General features: G+C 39.5%; 1 protein-coding gene across 7 annotated transcripts in view; it reads left to right on the plus strand.

Moving 5' to 3' along the window:
* LOC126917046 (discoidin domain-containing receptor 2) overlaps positions 1 to 21,850 on the plus strand; it is a 220,469-nt gene that overhangs the window by 133,061 nt on the left and 65,558 nt on the right. For all 7 annotated transcript variants that reach the window (XM_050723485.1, XM_050723456.1, XM_050723447.1 and 4 more), the window contains one exon: positions 7,707 to 7,938. In XM_050723485.1, the coding sequence (XP_050579442.1) occupies positions 7,707 to 7,938 (232 nt within the window). The remainder of the gene's footprint in view (positions 1 to 7,706; positions 7,939 to 21,850) is intronic.

Here is a 21,850-nt window from a genome sequence, read left to right on the forward strand (position 1 = left end):
AATATTTATAATTCCCGTCGAGAAAACGGCCATTAAGAGATTAAATTACCTCTCTGCCTCGAAAATTTCTACAATATCGAATCACTCGTTTCCAATCGCCTCCATCTGTGATCCATTCAATCTTCTTCCTTCATCCTTGTTCTCCTCCTTTTTTCTATTTCTATCAGCGGTACCTTATTTTCTGATACTGATTTCGTACACTTTTTAAATACATCTCTGAACACATACATACACATATAAAACTTCGGAATTTCATTGGCAATGTCCTTATTGTATTGGTGGAACTTGAAAACAATCTCAAACAACAACAGTTACGAAAGATTTACAGTAAACATATTTAATAGAAAATAAGTACACATGGCGAGTGTTAAAGATGGATCCACTTAATATCGATGTTTATCAATATAATGTTCAAATACTTTTGTATTTTTACTAAATATCCTATACATTTTTCATAGATTTACAGATCTACCAATCGAACTTTACCAATATAATCATGGTAAAACATATCTCAGTCTCAGCCTCATTACGACTGTAATAATATTTCAAAATGTTCTATATAACACATAATACACCAATGGAAGCTTTCTCCAAGCGCCCAAATATTTTTATGAACCACTGTATGATCCAGCGTATATTCCGGGCATCGGGCGCGAGCTTGTTAGCCGAAAATGCATACTTTTCAGCGTCACACGAGTGGCTGTTCGTCTTCCGGAATGCACCGCCCACTCTAATAGTCGCTCATTTCGCGTCTAATTAGAGAGAACGTTAGCTCTCGTCGAAACATTACCGTTATATCGCGCAATGTTCCTAGTTTCACTCGAGTACGAGTCTAAGGGGTTTTCACGAATCCCGGAGTGGACCGGGTCGCGTTGACTGCTGCTATCACCGAGATTGCCGTATTATAGAAAAATTTAATTAAATTCGACGTTCGTCGAACGCGCCAGCAGAATCACAGACGAAAGCTAGATGCCGTCATCGCAGCGAACGATGGAAGCTCACGTACGCGGGCAGATAATAAAAGGAATCGAGCGGTCTGCGAACGTGGCTCGAATATCGTTCGCCGTTCAGGGACTAAGTCGTCGAAAGTGACCGCGCCGTAAATTCTTTTCGCTTACACATCGGTGATCGTATTGATTTACGGACGACACCAGCGCTCGACAAGGCAACTTTGTAATTCGATTACTATATATATACGGTTTGCACATTCGGTCGTTCATTATTCGGGATGTATCGTCGCGAATTGACAGTACGAGGGTTTAATCCCTCCGTCGTCTGGAAAAATTCATCAGGGACGTGGCTCGAGTATAGAATACTGAATAATAGAAGTTAATTTTTCACGGAAGTCTGTACCGTGTACCTCGTACGGGAATAGAACCTTATCTCCTTGAAATCAACACGATTACTTAATCAAATATTACTGTTTCTTGAAAAACTAGCACGAATGTCCGCAGTTTCTAAAGATAAATGACATACCTTAGCCGTTACCATGCCAACTACTTTACGAAGTGAAAAGAAGAAGATGGAAAGAGAAAAAGGACGAAGCTATCTCGGGTGTTAGTTTTACAGACACGATCGTGATGGCTCATTTTCGAATAACAAACGTAGCCAGGACTCAAGGTTGGCGAGACGAGGATGGTGTTCGGTGTGGCGTGTGGCGGTAACGATCGCAAGTCATTAGCAATGCTAATGCACCTTTCGACTGATGAGGCAGCGTAATGCCTCTCTGGTCGGCCGAGCTTCCACTCGGGCGCATTTCTCAGCGAGGCTACTTTGGAGTGGCCGAGCTATAAGGCTGCTTGGCTTGCTCGGTCGGTTGGTCTCCCTGCCTGCTACCGTAAATTTCCTCGGGACTATTGGCTTCCTATTAGGATCGAACTCCGTAACTATCTTCCAAGAAATTAGAATACTCCGATGGCGGCATTCCATGTAAAACAGCAAAGGGTTAGGCTTCTAATTACGAAGCTGAATTATCTTGTTTCGATTCGATGCATTTTGAGGATGACAGCACGGCACATTTGTTTGAGAGATTTTCATCGATTGATCTAGTTCCTGTTTGGCTCTACCTTTGATATTTTGGAAACTCTTTGTTGATAGAGTTTTGGCAGCGTATGTAGATACAGTCGTAGGATAGACGTCGACATCAGTTTTATATTATGTTAGTGATTGACGCTCAGAGTCTACGTCGATGCAAATATTTTCAAATCTCACTTGGTCTCGACATGTCCCATTTCTTCTTCTCGTCGTTCAATGTTATATAAAGAGTTCAATAAAAGTGTGACATAAGTGAATTTTTGTCCAGAAATAAGATAAAATATACAATAAACGAGACACATTGGTGACATACACACGTGTACATTCCTGACATTCATACATTCGTGACAGAATAAATTATACATAAAATGCATAATTCTTTCAGGAATCTTCAACTTTTCTAACTTAACTATTTGCAATCTTCAGTTTTTTTGGTAAACAATTTTTACATAATGTCACATTCATGCCAACGCATACAAGTATCCGCAAATAAAATTGATGTTGAGGCAAAATCAGCAAGAGTTTGAAGGATTAGTTTCAATATTAAAATATAACTATGCGCAGTTTCGCCACTTTTACCAGTCCTCTGCGTCCCTCCTATTAACCAATTTAAAATACGACAATCTTTAACCTACAACAAAGATTCGTGTGTTCAGAGAAGATATACCTATTGTACTATGATCCATCTAACTCACATTCTTTTCTGTATCCGTTTTATTTATCATCCCTACGCGCAGAATTTTAGTATTACTCAGAAGAATTTCATCTATCTTTGGAACCTAAAAGGGAAGGTTTTCAGTCCGATGAAGTTGTTACGGTCGCTGTTTATGGTCTCCTGTAGAATTTTATGATTAAAGGTACGAGAACCCTTACGTATCTTTAACTACTGCGTTTCGAACTTCTTTTACACGTTTGCTGTTCCCGAAACGAGGCAAGTGCAGCGTTTTTCTGGTGGACGAATTTGTTCTGGTTTCGAGAACGAACATAAGAGAAGTCCTCGCGATTCCTCGAGCGTCGTTCTCTTTCATTTTGTTACGGCCGACACAGTAGTGCATCTGGCCACGTTGATGACGTTATTAACGAAAGAAACTGTTATCGCTATCATGCTACGTACTCCAGCCATGATTCGATTACGTAAACGCAGCGGAACGCATGCTTCTTGGGAGGCGACCACAATCTTCATTGAAACGTCGTGGTTAACGTTTTGCCTTTGCGAGAACTGTAAACCACTCAGGAGGGAATTAAAGTAATTTCGGTTAGGAACGTCGTGTGATTTTAAAGGAAAAAAGAAAACTCATCAAGATGAAGTGACGGATTTCTGCAAAAGCCCGAATGTTTTCAAAACCGTTTATGATTTTGAATTTAGTGATTCGATATTTACGAGTAAATAAGAAAGTAGTCTTAATGAAATTCAATTTTACAAGAGCTACTTGTGTAATTTACTCGTGAAATCAAAGATATTCAACGAGTGTGATATTCGATACTTGTAAAGTATTTATATTCGAAGGATCTTTTTTATTAGATAGTACACGTGATTTCATAGTATCGATATGAAAGTACTAGTAAATGACACGAAATTTAATAAACTTGGATCTAATCGACTGGTATATACCTAAATATTAGAAGAAATACGACGACGTGGCAGTAATTTTTGTAGCCACTGTACACACGTACATTCCATATTATTGAAAATGCAACTTGAAAATGCAAAACAATGTTAATTGTTTTGTCATAGCGTTACAACCAACAGATACCACAAGTTACTTCTTGACGGAAGTAAGACCTTGTCTAATAACTTCAAGACATACTAAATTAAAGTATAAATTTACGAACTATCTGCAAACTTACTCGCGAACTTCCAAAACATTGTATAATCCTCATTAACATCCTAAAATATCATTGCGCGTCTCAACCACGCGATATCGTGCCGTCAAACTATATTTCAACGTCAGACAACCATGTAAAAAAATTATACACATTGGGAACCAGGCTCGACCAACTTTCAAATATTGTCAAGAGAAAAGGAAATATAAATTTGATGGCGGGGATCGGTAGCCAGACGTTCTATCGTCGTTGTCGAAATTTTCAGCGATCTCTGTGCGGCGGTTAATTTCCTTGCTGACGTAATTAGCCCGCAGGAACGACAGACAATTAGCGACCTCGAGGCGATCGTGGAATCAGTCGGTTGAAGGAGAGGTCGGGGATAACTTTATTCGAACGAAATCCTGGTCGAGGCTGCAGCGTTGCGGGGAATTTCAGCGGTGTGACTAGCTAGGTCTGCGGATAGGATAGACGAAAATGGGCTGAGAAGAGAGAGAGACACGAGGGATAGAAGGAAAGGGGAGAAGAGGGACGAAGCCAGGACATTGTTAACAGCATTGCTGCCTAATTAACCGCAAACGCTTTCAGTGGATTTCGCCTGGTCTATTGTTTACATGCGGGCATGCCGCCTGTATGATAGTGCTCGACGACCGAACCAGCTGAAATATTTCCATGAAGATTCTCCAGCCGCTTTGTGCCGTACATGCATAGCGTCTATCTGGATCGGGACGTAGATCGTATAGGATACACCGGAAGTAACGTCCACTCGTGGGAAATTCCATGCTTTTCCTGTGAAATCGAGCCTGGACTCTCGATACACCCGCAGCACGATTTCGCTCGCGGCAGATCTTTTGTCGGTGAAAATCTTCTTTGCTTTGACGATCACGATGAAGTTTTCTCTTCCTTTCTGCGGATAAGAGGATCGCTGTTACTGGTTGTATAGGGAGATGATCGTAAATAGGGGAATAAATGGATATATCAGAGGTCGTGGAGTTGTTAATGGTTATAAAGATGGAGAGCCGATTATCTTTTTACTTGAAAATATGATATCATAATATGGGATTCGATAAAAGGTAACGAAAGTTTGGCAGGTTTTAATCGAGACAAGTTATCTTGTCATCGATAAGATGAAGTAAGTACTTGATCCTCTTTCAGGTATTTGGTGTGTTTGAATAAGTACTTGTAGCTAAGCCTGAAAAGTACATACGTCTGATCCATGGTCGCAACAAAATCTTTAATATAAAACATACCGAAATGAAATATAACATAAGTTGTTGAAATTCTGATCGTTCGACATTTACTACAAACCCTATCACCGCTGAAATAATCCAAATCGTCTAACCTGTTTTAACACATTCCACTTGTTAAAGCACACCTCACTATTACGAGAGATCTTAACGAAAATTTTAATGTAACGCAGTGCGAAATACGTAAATTCAACAAATCCCAGTCCAATATTTAACCCAAATGTCATCGTCATCAAAATAATCCAAAACATCCAACCAGTCTTCTAACTCGACTGTCAAACTATCCCATTAATCGGAACGATAGATCGCAACGAAATAATAGATTAATTACCAGTAGCTGTTCCGGGTTGAGTTTGGATCGGAACAAAGTATCGCGGCCTGTCAGAGGCAGGGCTTGCCCGCGGCGAGCCAGTGGGTCAGCTTTCATTAATTTTAATTGACGAGGGGAATCCGCGCAATATCGGGGGAAAAAGTTGGCCGGTCTCGCCAACCGGTAGAGGCGAGGGTTTCATTTCAAGACGATTACCGGGCTAACGAGCTTTGAAAATCAAGGAAATTGTATCGCGGCCTAGGAAGTCCAACCGATGAAGTCCAACGGTCGAGCTGTTTAGCAGCGAGCCACCGCCTCGCGAGCGATAATGAGCCACTCGGATTGAGCCGCGGTTCGCTCGCCCAATATCCTTAATTCCGAAAGCTCGTTGCGCGGGGCAAGTAGAGCTTAAAATTAAACTCTGCCGGCTAACTTTCTTATCGCCCGATGAATCTCTGGCCCGTATATAATGCGATCTTGTTATCGGCCGCGGCAGTATTTTTAGCTGGGAGCACGCGTGGAAAGTCGGCCGTGGTGTCTGCTCAGCAAGTGGACTGAACGTGAAGTCACGTATCCCGTATGGATCGGGGCCACGTTCTTCCAGGCTCTCGCTGAATTAAAAACTCGTTTCGTGCTAGAAATTATGGGTCTCGTTTCACGGAATGTCCATGATTGTGTATGGCCTAGGAAACGTTTGGTTGGTTCTTAGGAGGAATATATTAGAACGTATCTCCGTTGAAAGATTATCGTGCGAGGGATTTGTTTGTTGGATAAGAAAATGCTTTCCCTCGTGGTTCGTTCAAGTTACGAGCATCCAGATTTCGATACGGACGAGATAAATTGTTTCGGCTCGTAAATCGCTGCTTCGAGTATGAAGATACCCCTGAATCGAGCCGAGAATTTTAGGCTTTCGTGTTACATAGTTGCTACGATGTAAGGCATCCGGGGGAAGTCGTATACGGTAGGAATTATATTCTGATGTTTCACCAATATTGTAGATCGCTTTTCCAGATATTTTGTAGCATAGTTGAATTCTAGATAGCTTTTTGACTCGTAAAGCAATAAATGTGGAAGAATGATAATTATATTGAAATGTCTTTAAAAATTTCTTTCTTTAATCTATTTTTTTTTTTTTTTGTTTTATTTTATGTAACAATTCCCAAACGACATTTAATCTTTCGAAATTCACATAACATTTTGATTTCGTTTACATGACAATTTTAAACATTCGGTTCAAATATTCTTCTGTTACACCGTTAACTTTCCAGGTCAAGTATTGATCATTCGCACTTTCATCGCTTGATAAAATCCTGTCACGTTTATAAAGTCAGTGCATCGTGCAATTCTTAAAGAAGCTATATGATATCTGAAGATATAATTTCAATGCGAAATTGCAACAATACGAATCAAATATTCTCGAGGTACTTTTTAATAAATTGAGTCTGTTCATTCCGTCGAAGCTACGCAGATATAGGGGTTGAAGCGTGGATAATAACGGCGTTCCATCGTCGACGAAGTGGCCTGGAATCGAAACTGCTTTGTCGTTGTTCTCCGTGTCGATGTTGTACATAAATAGGTCACAAACGTGTGCGATGATTAAACGTCGATTGCTTTCCCACCTTGTACCACTGTCTATCTCGCCTTCTCACTATTTTCCTCTCTCTCTCTCTCTCTTTCTTTCTCTCTCCTATCTTCCACGTCTCCTGACACCAACGTTGAAAGCCATTATCTCGAAATGCGGATCGACACACATAAATGATTATAAATAACTCAAAATCGATAGTGAAAAAAGATCCCCTGTTAAACGATTGCTCGTAAATCAATCCACACGCTATTAATTTATACGGGTACATCGATCGATCGTTGTGTGGAATCACGCTCGCCAAAAAAAATACAGGTAAAAGTAATGAGTGAGCAAGGAAGAGAGAGAATGAGAGGAGAAGGAGGAAGAGAAAGAGAGAGAGAGGGAGAGGAAAAAGCAACCATTAATTATTCTACTACGCGTATCGAAATACTGAGGGTTGGAAAATAATGTTTTTCCCCCTTGGCTGGTGGGAAAGAAAATTTGCTGCACATCCCCAAGTTAAATACAACCTTCATTGCTTATTCATACGAAACAAGGGAGCGGTATCTCCGGCTACCGAAGGAAACACGAAAAGATTCGGCGTTTTTGCACGAGTGTCTCTCGCAGATCCCGCGATACCCACGTAAACGTAGAGTATGCTCTTTGCACGAGAATATTCCCGCGGCGGAGCCGTCGTAATAATTCTTGTCGTAATTCCTCGGTTTCCCAGGCTGAGACAAGACAAGGGCGGCGGCGCCTGGTGCCCGAAAAATATGGTCACGAAGGAGGGCAAGGAGTACCTCGAGGTGAATCTGCACAGTCCGCGTATACTGACGTCCACCAGGACCCAGGGCAGGTTCGGGAACGGCCACGGGGTCGAGTACACCGAAGAGTACTTCGTCGAATATTGGCGACCAGGGTTCAACAAGTGGGTGCGATGGAGAAATCGACGTGGCATGGAGGTACGTACACACACCTTCTGGCTGCTCGCTGTCGATCGATTCGAAAGCGTCCGGACCTTCTTTTTTACCTTTTTCCTCTTTTACTATCGACCTCGCGACCACTCAACTGTCTCTTTTATAGTCGTTAAGAACGCGACGACGTTCGACAACTCCGTGGCGCAGCTTTGAATTCATTTAAAAATAGAGTCGATTACGTATTCAGTTGCATTTGCAACGACGTTTCGTCATGCAATCTTTCTAGAATGTTGATTTTAAGCGTATTGATCTGTTGAGATTTATTTGTACGAAAGAAATCGTATAAGAGAGTTCAGGAAAGTTTTCAAACGGTTTTTAAATGATTAAATTGAAGACTTTTGTTAATTTAAAAAGTCTCGTCTTTGCGAACGTATAGAGTAACGTATAAAAGCAAGAAGAGATTTAAAAGATATAAAAATAAAAGCACGATTAACTGCGCGTTTGCGTTAAGTGGAGAAAAGGAGAATGGAAGTAGTAATGGATCGCCTATAGTCAGACGCTAGTCTCGGGCGTTCATGCAGACGCTACATCTTCCGGCAACTTTTAATACGTGCATCATCTGGAATTTATTTTGAGAAAAAAATTATTCATCAACTTTGAAACTACGTTTAAACTTTATAAGCACTGTTACTTAAAATTTGTTCAATGCTCCTCGACTAACTCTTTTAGAAGTGATTAAAGACATTACGTGAGCTGTGGTTTTTCATAAGCTTTACCAAGAAATCACGTTAATCTTAAGTATGTCAAGAACTTATAACGAAATCATATAGATAGTTTATATTTCTATATTTGAAAGCACAATTTCACGTTTTTTTCTTTCTCTTCTTTTCAATTTCGTTATCAGAGTTACATTAACAGAGGAGCACGAGAGAAGGGCATTCAATTTTAAGACTCAACGAATTTTTTCCAAACTTCGACTCTTTCTTCGCCCGCATTTGAAGTTCTTGCAAATATTACAGAGTACTAAAAGTATAAAGATAAAATGAATATTCATTTCATTACTGTTGAACGTTTAGTCAGTTGATAGCATTAGACACTTCTAAACTTCAGAATAGTCTGACAACGATTAACTTTGTGATAAATTTGTACTACGCCAGACTCTCGGACATTTCGTTGCTATTTCATGCTAAGTTGAACAAATATTATACCTATTATACAAACTATCGCTATTAACGAATCAGAAGAAGAAAGATATATCTTCTTCACAGAACCACCAAAACACACACATCCTTCCAAAAATAATTGCTTATCGTTCCTCTACATATTTAAGGACCATTACGGATTAAATCATCACGCGTAACCTTGAATTACTTTGCAAAAGCTGACGACTAAATTCGATTTCTTTTTTCTGAAGCGTAGCGAATATTGTAGCCGACAGATTTTTATACGAACGACCAATTATAAAGCAATTTCGCGGCGAGAGGCGGCCGTACCGGCAGAATTAATGCGGTGCCACTCTTTATAATTGCTCTCGTCAAGGAAATCGGATTACAGTTTTAGCCTGGCTCCAGTGGAAAAAGGAAGGGGAAAGGAGGGGGGGCTGGGAACAAAGCGGCGCCGTCGCGTAATTCCATTCTTTTGAATGGGAAAATCTGCAAGTATCACGCGGAAGCTTTGCTCTCGATAGGCCCCGAGGCCGTCCACCATTTGTATTCCCAAACGGTCGAGCGACCGCTTCCAACCCCCGTTTCGTTCACGTTGTGTCGTGAACGCGTATCTATAGCGCGTAAACCGGAGTTGCCTGTGTTAGGTCAGTGTAAGCTGCCGTTACAACGGAGCGACGTGTTAATTAACGTCTCTTTAGCATGATAATCTGTACGCGATATCCATTAGCTCGTCAAAATACATCATGCCCGGTAAAGCGATTTACCGGCGTCAATGAAATTACGAGGAACAGGCCTTCTCGTGACGTCGCCTTAAATTACTATTACGCGCGTGTGCACACGCCAATAACGACGATATGTGTATGGATGAGACGGCAGGGAAGCGCAAGGATGGTCAGTCGCGATTATAACGAGGAGCTTGTGCTCGACGACGTGTTGGGAATTGTATGTCTTACGGATTAGTTACGGGAATTCGTGACAAAATTTTGGAGTAGACGTAGAACCGTTTGAATTATTGTTGAATTATTCCATTGACCGTATTTAGTGCAATGGAAAGGTAGTTTTTATATTCGTGGATTGTGTTTATTTTAATCAATGATTCAGTTACTTTGAAATTGCATAATCAGAATTATACATACATCAATTAATTTTTCTTTTTATATGGTATAGAAATATGAAATGGAAAACATACTGGTCTTTGAAAAATACAATATTTCAACTGATTTCATTTTATTTTACTGAAAAATAATGTTAAAATAATGTAACCGGGATTGATTTTGATATCCTTTGTATACATATGCTTATAGTATTATACTATGAACAATATTGAACGAAATACTACATGGTTTCTGATTACACAGTACAGCTAATTCTCTTTTTAATCTATATCTGCATTTTTTGTCTTTTTACCTCAAAATACACTCTCTTTCTCTTTTTTTCATTCAACTCAGACATTTTATAGACGTCCCTGAGTATTCGATCATGCAACCAGAACCTCAGGTGCAACTTGTTTCGCACACTAATCTCGAATGTTCTTGTTTTTACATTCTTCTTTTGCATTTCCAATGTTCGAAACTCTGTGACGCGCAATTTTTCATTTTCACACCATCGTTGATGCTTTCCTCGCAGCAGAGAGAAATTTCTTATAGAGAATATTATTCAAGTCCTCTCGTTCGTCTCACGAGCACACCTCGTGGGTTAATTCCCTAACGTTCTCTCTAGATTTTCACTAAAATACTCAGCTTTGCTTGTACTACACAAGAACACAAACGTACACACACGGTCCCTTAAGACTAAACGAATTCTGCGGAAACTAACCAAAGGTACGAAGGCTTCATACTGAAAGATACTCCGAAATGAGCTTGTTCTTACAAAACAACGCTCTAAAATTTCTTCACTGGTTCACATAAAAAAGAAATCTTACGAGGTTATTACACTGCACTTTCTATGACCCTTTTGTACCTGCGGACAGAAAAAATTTGGTAAATCGTATTATTGATTCAAAGAATTTCTCGAAAATAATATTTTCATTACTGGACAATAAAAATCATTAGATGAATAAGAAATCAGAAGATTATACAATAGTTTTGTATCAGTATAAGTAGCTTATTTTGATAAGATATCATTCGTCCAATATTTTACTTTATTATTTTCGAAATCAAATTTCTTCAATAACATATTTCTCAATATTTAAACGACAATAAAAAGTGTTATTACAATTATTTTGTCTAACTAGAAAATACAATGCAAGATCGTTGAAACGATATAATCGAAGAAACCTCGTCCGGTATTGAGAACAAGAATCGCTATTGTTCGCGGTCCAGTTTAATATCGGCAAATGGAATTTTAATGGATACACTGTTCGTTGAAACAGCCAGCACATAATCAATCGTAACGAGCCACGCTCCATTTTTCGATTTGTCTCGCGTTCTTTTCATCACGCGGACGCGTCGATTAAACGATTGTTGCTCGAAACGACCATAAGTGGACGGAACATTCCGTGCTTCGCGATAGTTTCGTTTCCTTTCTATCGACAAATGAACACGTTCTTCGGCATTCTATGCTCTTCAGCATTCGACATGTTAAACTTTGCCCTGGAATATCGGAAAAATTGTATTTCATATGCGTAGAGCCTTTCATGTTGATATATTCCTTTCCTCTTTAAATTTTCTTCGATATCTTTCATGAAATTTTAATACCAAATTTTCCTGCACCATCGTTGGATAATTAAGCAGCTTCATCGAAGATTTAAAATGTGGAAGCTAAAATCGATAAGACTAGAAATTTTCAAAGTCCAGTTTAACGTGTCAACTGGTAAAAAATTCGTCGACTATTCGTGAAAATAATCTTTTGGACATTTTTTATTTCGGAATATTTTGTCCTTTCATGTCTTACCTGCAAAAAATAAATTATATAGTGCTTACGATTTTTATTTCTCCATTCTAAGGAAGCAAATAGATAATGATAAGAAGTTTTGAACTTAGCAGACCAAGCAAATCATTATAAGCATATCTTCAATTTCTCTCCTCTACGAAAACAACGCAAAACGAAGCTATCTGTGCTCGGCAAAGAAAGTCTCGCGTAGTTAATCTTCTCGATCGACTACGATAACTTAGCCTGATATTTCGATACCCGGATGGCACGACGAGAAAGCGTCCACCGTGTCGTGAAAATACTTGTGAAACTCCGGACTGACTTCCGTCACGAATGTGTGTGTCTCGTTATTCGACGAGCCTCTGTCGTCTGAAGGCTTCCTGGTATTCTCCTCATGGCACGAGTGATTCCTCCTTCTACTCCTTTCTCTCTCTCTCTCTCTCTCTCTCTCTCTCTCTTTCTCTCATGCACACCACACCGACGCCTGCTCGTTTGGGTACACACAATATATACCATCGTGTGTGCTTCATCCGGTGTTCTTCCTATTTTCACGCAGATTCGCTCAAAGCGAGAAAGCAGACGTTAGATTCAGGCTGCTCGAAGAAGGGGTGTACATTCGAAGGAGCAGAGAAGAAGAAGAAGATGGCATATGGCACAGACCAAGAAACAGACAAAGAGAGAAAAAGAGGGAGGAGATAGTTTAAGGGGGAACGGAAGTTAAAGGAGGATAAGCGAGAACACGAACGTTTACCCTGCAGCCTCAATCTGGCCGGTATGTGATCTTTGTGCACGCGCACCTTCCCTTTGCTCCTTGCACTTTGAATACGAGCAGGAAGAACGAAAGAGCCCGGTTCACCGATAGAGAGATGAGAAAGAGCTAGGGCTAGGTAGAAGAAACGAGACACGGGCTGTACGAGGGGTTGGGGAGGAAAAAGCAAAACGACTGTGTTATCGCCCCGTTGTACGTGACCTGTGCCCTCCACGGGCATTTTTCTACAGCAGACGCGGCCGCCACTCCCACAAAAAGCAAGGAGGAATGCGAGCGCAACGAAAAACGGGCCTTCCGTTTCCGATCGACCGCCAGCGAAATTTCCATGCCGTCACGATTTCCTTTACCTTCCTGTGAAATATATTAAATGAGAAAGCGAGAAAGAGAGAGAGAGAGAGAGGAGAGAAAGGCGTAACGGAAAGAGTAAGAAAATATTTCCAAGTGCTTCCTTTCGAATAGTTTACGGCGAGGGATACATGCACGCACGAGAATCGACGTTGGAAAACCGGTATGAAGGGTGGATCCGGAAGGTGGAACCAGAAGCGAACCCGTGTCTACCTTCTGAACGGAGAACGCTATTTTTCCTAGAAAAAATGTATCGCCTTACCGCGAACGCAATTTCCTTCGTTCACGAAGTATATTAAGTGATACGAAAGAAAAGATCAAAGGGATTGTAAACTGTGAACGTCGAGACGCGAGTCGGAAGATTGTTGCTGGAATACTTCGCGATGAACGTACGTGAAACGCGCAAGGGAAATTACTTATCGTTATCGAACGAACTATCACAGAGGTAAGTGCACCTTACATGCGCCGAATAATAAATTGCTATTAGAATTCTTTAATATAAACGAAACTCGCATATAATAAATAAAAGAGAAAATAGAATGACTTTAAAATCGTAATCGAACGCAATAAAAAAACTCACGTGAATAAATAAAAAAAGTAATTTCGTTATGAATAATTCATTTAAAAAGAGATTGAAAATCAGAATGTAAAATGTAAATTTAATGTAAGAGACTCGCCGGCGAGTTATGGCGAGTTTAAGGAACAGAGCTTCGCATGCTGTTTGTTAAGATCGAAAGCAGACGGTTGTTCGTGTAGCCCATATCTTGACCTAGATTTTCTGCGTTTTAAGAGTCCCTTCTAATTTTCTCTTTCGTGCGCGTGCACCATAAGCAGAGACACGAAAATACATTACGAGGCCGCTCCCTGTAACAGAGAATTAAGCCGAAAAGGAGATTCGTTTCAACTCATAGTACAAACGATGAAAGAGCAAACGATATACATCAGAACTGCATCCTGATGAAAATGGAACGAGATATGATACCGTACGATACCGTCTTTTCCTTTCGCGTCAGGATGCTCGTTGCCGTTCCTGTGGTGGGACAATTGCCAACCATGGACGTGTTTCATTAGCGTCCGTGTACCGGCGCCAACAGGAATTACCTCGACCAGCCTCATTTACGACGTTCTTCTACTTACATTCGTTATGAAGTAAGCACCGGCAAATTAAATAACTCTGCTGGGAAATATTGTAGGAATGTTGAATTAAGGATAGGATTTTAATACGTGGAACTTGAAGCGAAACGTGATGATAACTACGTCCAATAATAAAATTGCGATAACGTGTTTACTGAAACTTTAAACTCTGAGTCTCAAGTCTTCCTTGAGTCCTGCTTCCTCAATTCCAACTTTTATCGATTCTCCAGGAAAATATTGTGAGAAAATATTGTTGAGTTGCGGGTAGGATCTTAAATGTGTGAAGGTTTAAATAAAATGGAAATGGAATTCATTTAATGATAAAATTGTAATTATGATTTCAGAGGAATTTAAAACTCGTAGCCCCGATTCTTCATTCCTCCTTCTTTATTCTACCTTTCATCGAGTCTTCAGCTGTTAAGCTATTTTGAAGTTTGCACATGATCAGTTTCCTTTCCTTTGTTTCTCTACTTCTTTCGTTCGATACAGTCATCCTTAGACGACACTCGGGCACGTGCATACACGTAATATCTTCAACGATCATGCACCCTTCATTTCTTCAACAATACAACATCTTCCATATGGTTGAATATATATTCGACACATTGCTATTTCTTTATTCTAAACATTTTTTAATATAATATATATGGAGCGAAAAAATATTTGTTTCAGCATCATCGTGAACAAATTTTGTTTGTCATAATGAAATAATGACGATTATGCTTAAAAAGATGCCGAAAAACAAGTATTTAAAATCTTGTATCTCTGAAAAGTAAAAATATCATTGAACGATAAGTGTGAATTGAAACATCAGAATGGAAGTTAATAGGATGGAGAGAGACTACGTTCATTGTTATTTGTAAATTTAAATTTTCAAGAAACCGCGCTGTCGAATAAACACGCTTATAGCGTAATAGCTTTAAATTATAGTAGTAATAGTCGTGCGTGGAATTTATTGCGCATGGAGCTGAGATTCCGGAAGAAAAGGAGGACAGTACACGCGCGAAACAAGACACGGTTGCTCCCTGATGATAACATTCCCAGAGGTGTGTCGCGATAAATCCGCAGGTGAAAGTCAACATGTACCACTATTCTCGGTGAGGCTAAACATATATCCACGTTTTACCTTATTTGAAATAGAGTCTTTCTGTTGTAACTTCTCGCATCTTTTCTGATTCCCAATGCTACAGTCACGGCCAACGTATCGATGACACGTTTGATAACGCCTTGAAAAATTTCTCTTTGCAATTTGTATTCTAATTTAGTTAAACATCTCATCCTTCTTTCAATTATTATCTGGCATTTCAGTTTAAACTCTTAAAAATGTTAATTTATATTTTTTTACTTGAACCTCTTAATCGAATTACTGAATTAAAATTCGGATTAAAGTTTTCCTTTTGAATTGTTCAACCCGCGTAAAAATTTTTCGATGTCGATGGACCTGGTTTCCAAATCAATTACAAATATCCCAATCTCTTTAAAAATTAATAAAGCTTCGGGACAACGTAGAAATATTTTTTTCATGGATCGAATGACATGAAATGAGATAAATAGCCGGGTAAAATGAATTAGAATGCCTTTTAGAATTTATTAAAGCGACAGAGCGATGGCAAAACACGCGTTTGGCGTGTGGAGATGACGAGTCCTCCAGACTTCTGTTTGACTTGGCGACCGCGCGCCGCTTAAGTCCACAGATACCGACGGTAATTTCCATCGAAATTTCAATCTCGTTTATCCGCAAAGTAACTTCCACGAGCCCCGTCCGTCGCAGTGATCCCTCACCCTTCCGTCGCGCTGTTTCACCCCTCAAGCGACCGTCGCGAGAGACTGGCAGCACGTATCGAATTTTAATCAATCACCGATAGGGACAGCCAATTCCAAAGCCAATTAACATATTCATTCTGCGAGTCTGCTCGCTCTTTTTCCACTGATTTCAGTGAAATTCAAATTGCAATATGGTGAGCACCATTACTGGCCGAGCCGTGCAGTCATTACGCGGCAGTCATTACCGAGCGCGTTCGTTCGCAATAATATTGCACGGGTCTATAGTATAAAAAAGAGAGAAAAAAGAGGAAAATACGGGAGAAGAGAAACAAAGAAAGTGAGATGGAAAAGATACAGCGGAAAGAGAAAATCAAAGAAACACGGCCTCTATTATCAAGCCTGCCGATTGCGTTCGTTTGATAAAATGAATTTTTATAGTATCGCCTTATTAAAATGGTTCTCGATTCGACGTAATTAAAACAAACTAAAGCAAAGCTTATAGAACTCTTTCGATTTCTTAGTAGCCTAATATTTACAGCCCTAGAGGTCTTTTGTAATTATAAATTGAATCTCCTTCTGTATTGCTTACAGAAATATTGGAAAACTCGAGAATATCGAGGTAAAAGCTCTATGACAATGAAAATATAAAAGCCATCACACTTTTATTACGTAATATGTACGTTTACCTAACATTGCCTGCCGATGGCAAAAATAATTATTAGGTAGGTTATTTCACGGGTTAGTTTTCACTAACCCGTGAAAATAAGCAAGTATCGAGATTCGCATGACAAATGAAAATTCAGTGAAATCGAGAGACACAGAAGATACTGTACTTGCGCTAGTGATTTTAAAGTCCGTTTATGGTATCATACGTTGGTTAAATCTGTTATTCGATAAGGTTGTCATTTTTACTCGTCAAACTTGCGGCACGTTTAAAAAATCAACCGAGCTTTTACGAAGAGCCGGAAGGAAATCCCATTTCATTTCGTCTAGGAATTAAGGAGAGCAATAAAGTTACACGCGACCGAGCCAACAGATATTTCACCTGTCTTTTTCGGATTCGCTCGTGCCCGTGCTCTTCCCAGGAAATTCAATGCGCGACAAGGGGAAACTAGAAAATTTCTCTCTGGCTGCTCGAACATGCAAATGCACAGGGTGTTTCGTGAAAATTCCTGCCTGCTCCCGGGATGATGTCGCGACGGTTCTTGACCGAAAATACGCGTTCGTTCGTGACGTTAAAGGATTTTAAATCTTATCCGGCTGTCAACGCGAAGACAGCGACGTTATCGTAGTCTTAAAATGCAAACGCAAGACGAGTAAATTTATCTTTTTAACGTTAAGTGTCTAACTTTCCAACGAGAAATTAATTTTTATTAAAGCGAGTGGAACCAACGTTATATCGACAAACCCCTTTTGATGTGAATAGCGATTTTCTTCGAACACCATTGTTCGAGTTAATTAAGATTCTGATATAAAAATTTAAGGATTCATCATAAAGGTACTAATTATTGTTTCTACACTGTTTGCTTAATATCATTGAAACTACATATCGTTTGAACTGTTCGTGTTTTCGCATTGCAGTGCGATTATTTCACATAAAGACCCAAATTGGCATGGGCCGTGATTAAAGTTTCAAAGATTGCATTATAAATCAAAATCGCTGGAAACTCTGTTCGCAGTTTCATCATCGACAGTTTCCCGAATGGTTAATACGCTAAATCGATTCGCCAAAAATCGAAGTCGTTTAAATATTTCTCTCGTCTTGCGACTCGCCACAATATCAAATATTTATATCGCTGCCGTTATATTTTTCCGTTCACGCGTTTGCAATGCAAGAATTGAATAATTTGTATCGCGATCGGTAAGGAAATGTCCTAAGGAATATCCAACAGCGGCGAATGTATCGTTTGGTAACGATACAAACACGTGGTGTTACGTGTATAATTTATCGCGCGCGTGGTGAGAGCTGTTGGAGAATGTGTGTGCATTTATACGGCATCGAACCGGGTATCGGTGGATTACGGATTACCGGCTCGAACGTGGACACCCTATTAGCAGATTACCGAGCGGCCCTGAAACAATTTTCTACGGCCACACTTCGTCTCTCTCTCTCTCTCTCTCTCTCTCTCTCTCTCTCTCTCCCTTTCCCCTTCTGTTCCCCGGCTTTTTTCCGGCGACCAGATCTGCCTGGATTTTTTTTCTTTTTCCAATCTCTCCCTCGGTTCTCTTTCCTCTGTACGCGGCTTTATCAGAGCGCAGGCTCGATCGGTGAGTGCTTCCATCCAGACGAGAGCTCTCACCCCGAGGCGCGGAAAAAGATAGGGCTGAATTTTGTTCCTTTTTAGTCCTATCCCCCCCTTCTCCGCAGGTTCGTTTCGCACGATTTTCGGAATATTTCCAGCATCGACCAAATTCGTTTTATCGTAAACGAATGGTTACAACTGGTTGCTAGCGATTTTCAATTCGTGCAACTGTCGATGGTAGTTTCCCAAAATCGACGCTGCTTTGTCCGCGTGATTCGAAAAATTTGATGCTTTTTAACTTCTCTTTTTTTCTGTGCTGGGATTGATTGTTAGAAAATCATCATTGAAGGTATTTGTGGGAAAGTGTACACCAGTGGACAGCGATGGTTCATAAAGTCTGTTATGTTTGGTGGAAGAGAATAATAGATTCGAATATAGAATAATAGAATAATAAAAGAATAGTAACAGTCGACTGTAGTACAATTAAATTTGAGCACAATTAAAAACATTTGATGTTATATTTCATATTTGTACGATTGTTGTTTTAAGTTAGATAGTTGTTGTAGGTGGCCTGTCTAAATTAAAAGAAAATTTTCCATGAAAAATATTCAATACACGAGAATCTGCAAAGACACTGAAAGAGAATTTTAATCATTGAAACGAAAAATTCAACATCGACGGACTGAATGAATTGACAGGCGCATGAATTTTATAAGTAACAATTTATAGAATCGATCCAATAAACCTTTAATTCACCATTTGATAATATCATTTATTCATTATCTTGAAAATGTCGACTACAGACAATGTTCAAGATCTAAAGAATTAAAGTCGAATAAAGAATTCAAAGTATCTCTACTGAAAATAATTTGCAAAGGGGCTGATACAATTTTTACCTTTGTTAACCTGCGATACCTGTTGGTAGAAGAAAGATAGAGAAGGATGTATATTAAGAAAAAGGGTTCCAGTTCGTTGAGAGAAGACAAATTCGAATTATACGGGTTTTTCGTTAGCTTAACGGGGGAAAGATTTTAGCCGCAAGCGGATTAGAGACAAGCTTCTCACCGGTAACCTCGGGATCGAGATCTCGCTAACGATAATACGCCGTTCCGGAATATTTTCCTCTTACATTGAGCAACAGTCTAACGACCGTGCTCGTTAATGAACATTAACCGAAAGGAGGAAGAGGAGGATGCTTCCTTCGAATGAAATTAAAGGAGAGAACGAACTGGCTCATTCCTTTCTCGTAGGTGTCGAGAGATGCCATTTGACTAGTTAAACGCTGCTGCTGTTTCTATATACTGGTTATTTAGTTCTCCGTTTAAACAGATAGAAATGGGAATTGTCAAATTAACGAGGTTTTCATCTCTAGAAACTGGGTTGGGAACAAGCTTAGAACGTATATTAACGTGCACAGATGCGTTATTATATTAAAAGATATTACTGTTACATTTTCAAAGTTATCACAGAGAAACATTTCCCTATTCTTAATTCTTTGTCTCTTGGCGTTAATTCTTTGCTCCGCTAAATGGATACCGAAACAAGGAATATACTTGCGTCGATCAAGTTTCACTATCATCTGCAACGTATAGCTGACACATCATAAAATCTATATGAGCTTTTAGAATATAACTAAAACACATATCTCAATGGCTTCAAGATCCAAATATAGAGTCAGATATTGAGCAGATAAAATCAGAAAGCAATATTACATTAAGGAGTTTCATTTCTTAAGTACAATTTATGTATCTGCAATAATTTGCAAATATCCAGACTTGACAACTTACGGACAGTACAATCATGCTATGCATAATACTTATTTCTTTCTACATATTTTCCCTTTTCAAAGTGTATTTAAATATCATGTTTATACTTTATATTAAACACTCGATTCGCGTTAACGTCAAAAACTTACTCGCTCGCCGTAAAACAGAGGTCTCATGAATCCGTATTTTTCGAATTTCCTACCTTTGTCTCGTTCTACGAAGTACAACTACGAATTTTGTAAATGTCCCTTTATGAAGCTCCGAAACGACGTCGAAAAACGGTTCCCCAGCCCCCGTAATTCAAACTCTGCGCGCTATTAATTTCGTGGAGCGGAGAAAACGTTCGCGTTATTGCTTTTCCGAGGCGGCTGCGTCGTCTGACAGTCAAAGGTCCCCGCGACCGACTCAAACGATATTAAGGGAATACAACCTGCGATATTTCGTTCACGTTGGATCGAGCACGTTGAAATTAAACAGTTCTTCATTAGTGGGGTCCAGAGTAGCCTCAAAATCGGCCGCAAACAGATTAGAAGCGTGGTCTTTTCCGGCGCATTGATCCTAGAAAGCAATTGACTACACGGCCCCATGAGAAACGAAACGGAAATGGGACGCGCCGCGTAAGCTCGTTCCGGTTTTTCAGCTCTGTAAGACGAGGCATGGATATCACCTGCTTGGGTTACCTGGCATCGACCTTCTAACCTCGTCGAGATAATGAAACCCGGCAGAAGACGTTGCGCCCGTGGCTTTAATTCCATCAGTACACCACCTTCCCAGAGCAATTCCAATTTGTTCCCCTCCAACGGCTTAAACACCATGCGCGATGGAACGTTTCGAGCTGCTTAAAAAAAAAAGTTCACCCAAGATTTATGGTGCCGTGATGGATAATAAATTGGCTTCTTGCCTAGAAGAGTGATACTACCTAGAAAAGTAAATTTTTCAGAATATCGATGGGAAATAGAAAGTTGGGGGGAGAACGTTATTAATTACTCAAGTATTTAACGACGATGAAATGTTCGTTCTTTTATAATTGAAGTGTTTGCAATTATAAGAAAGCAGCTTTAATGTTTGAACTAGATTTATTAGAAGAGAAAGGAAGATGCATAGGTTTCATATTGAATGTACAAAAGATTAGTGCTTCAAAAGTGATTTGATCGATGCCATTGATTGTGAGTTAGTTTTTATTGATTTACGCAAATTAAACGGAGTACAATTTCTAATAAAATATTGTTAATAGATATGTATTCTTTTGCGATTAAAAAGAACAGAGAAAAAGGTCTTTGTGAATTGTGACATTCTTTTTGTTAAATTCTTCGCAGATCAGTTTTACTGATATTTTAGAATTGATGACTTTCTACACATGTCACTGCTCGATTAAGTTTATTGGATAGAAGTTAGTTGAACGTAACTGTATCGTAAATGCAAGCAATTTATTAGGAAGGAAGGATTTTCTTACTGAAGGGGATAAAAGTTGAGTTACTGTAAATAAGGAAATAGCAGATTGTTTATAGTGTGTCTTACCTACGAACACGTAGCTAATAAAATTGTAAACGTATCGTCGAAACTTTTCTGATCCTGTTTCTTATGTTACGACCTGATAGAAAACGCGTGTGTTCTATCGATCGAGGAACCTTCTTAACAACTTCCTGAAAAAATATTTTCAGAACAAAAATATGCGATTTTACGATAAGAAGAAAACATTTTTATTAAAGGTTAGGAGAGCAGAACTTGCTAACTTTAGAACTGCTATGGTGGGTTCACACGCTAAATGTCACAAGGGATCTACTTGACACTCGTAAGTTGAAAGTAGATTCTAAGGTTTTCAGTCCAAAGTCTCGTGCTTATTATCCAAGATTTAGCAAGGTTAGTCACCTGTGACTTTCAGTTAGGGATTTCACTAGT

The sequence above is a fragment of the Bombus affinis genome, chromosome 1, assembly GCF_024516045.1.
Source record: "Bombus affinis isolate iyBomAffi1 chromosome 1, iyBomAffi1.2, whole genome shotgun sequence".
NCBI classification, from domain to species: Eukaryota; Metazoa; Arthropoda; class Insecta; order Hymenoptera; family Apidae; genus Bombus; species Bombus affinis.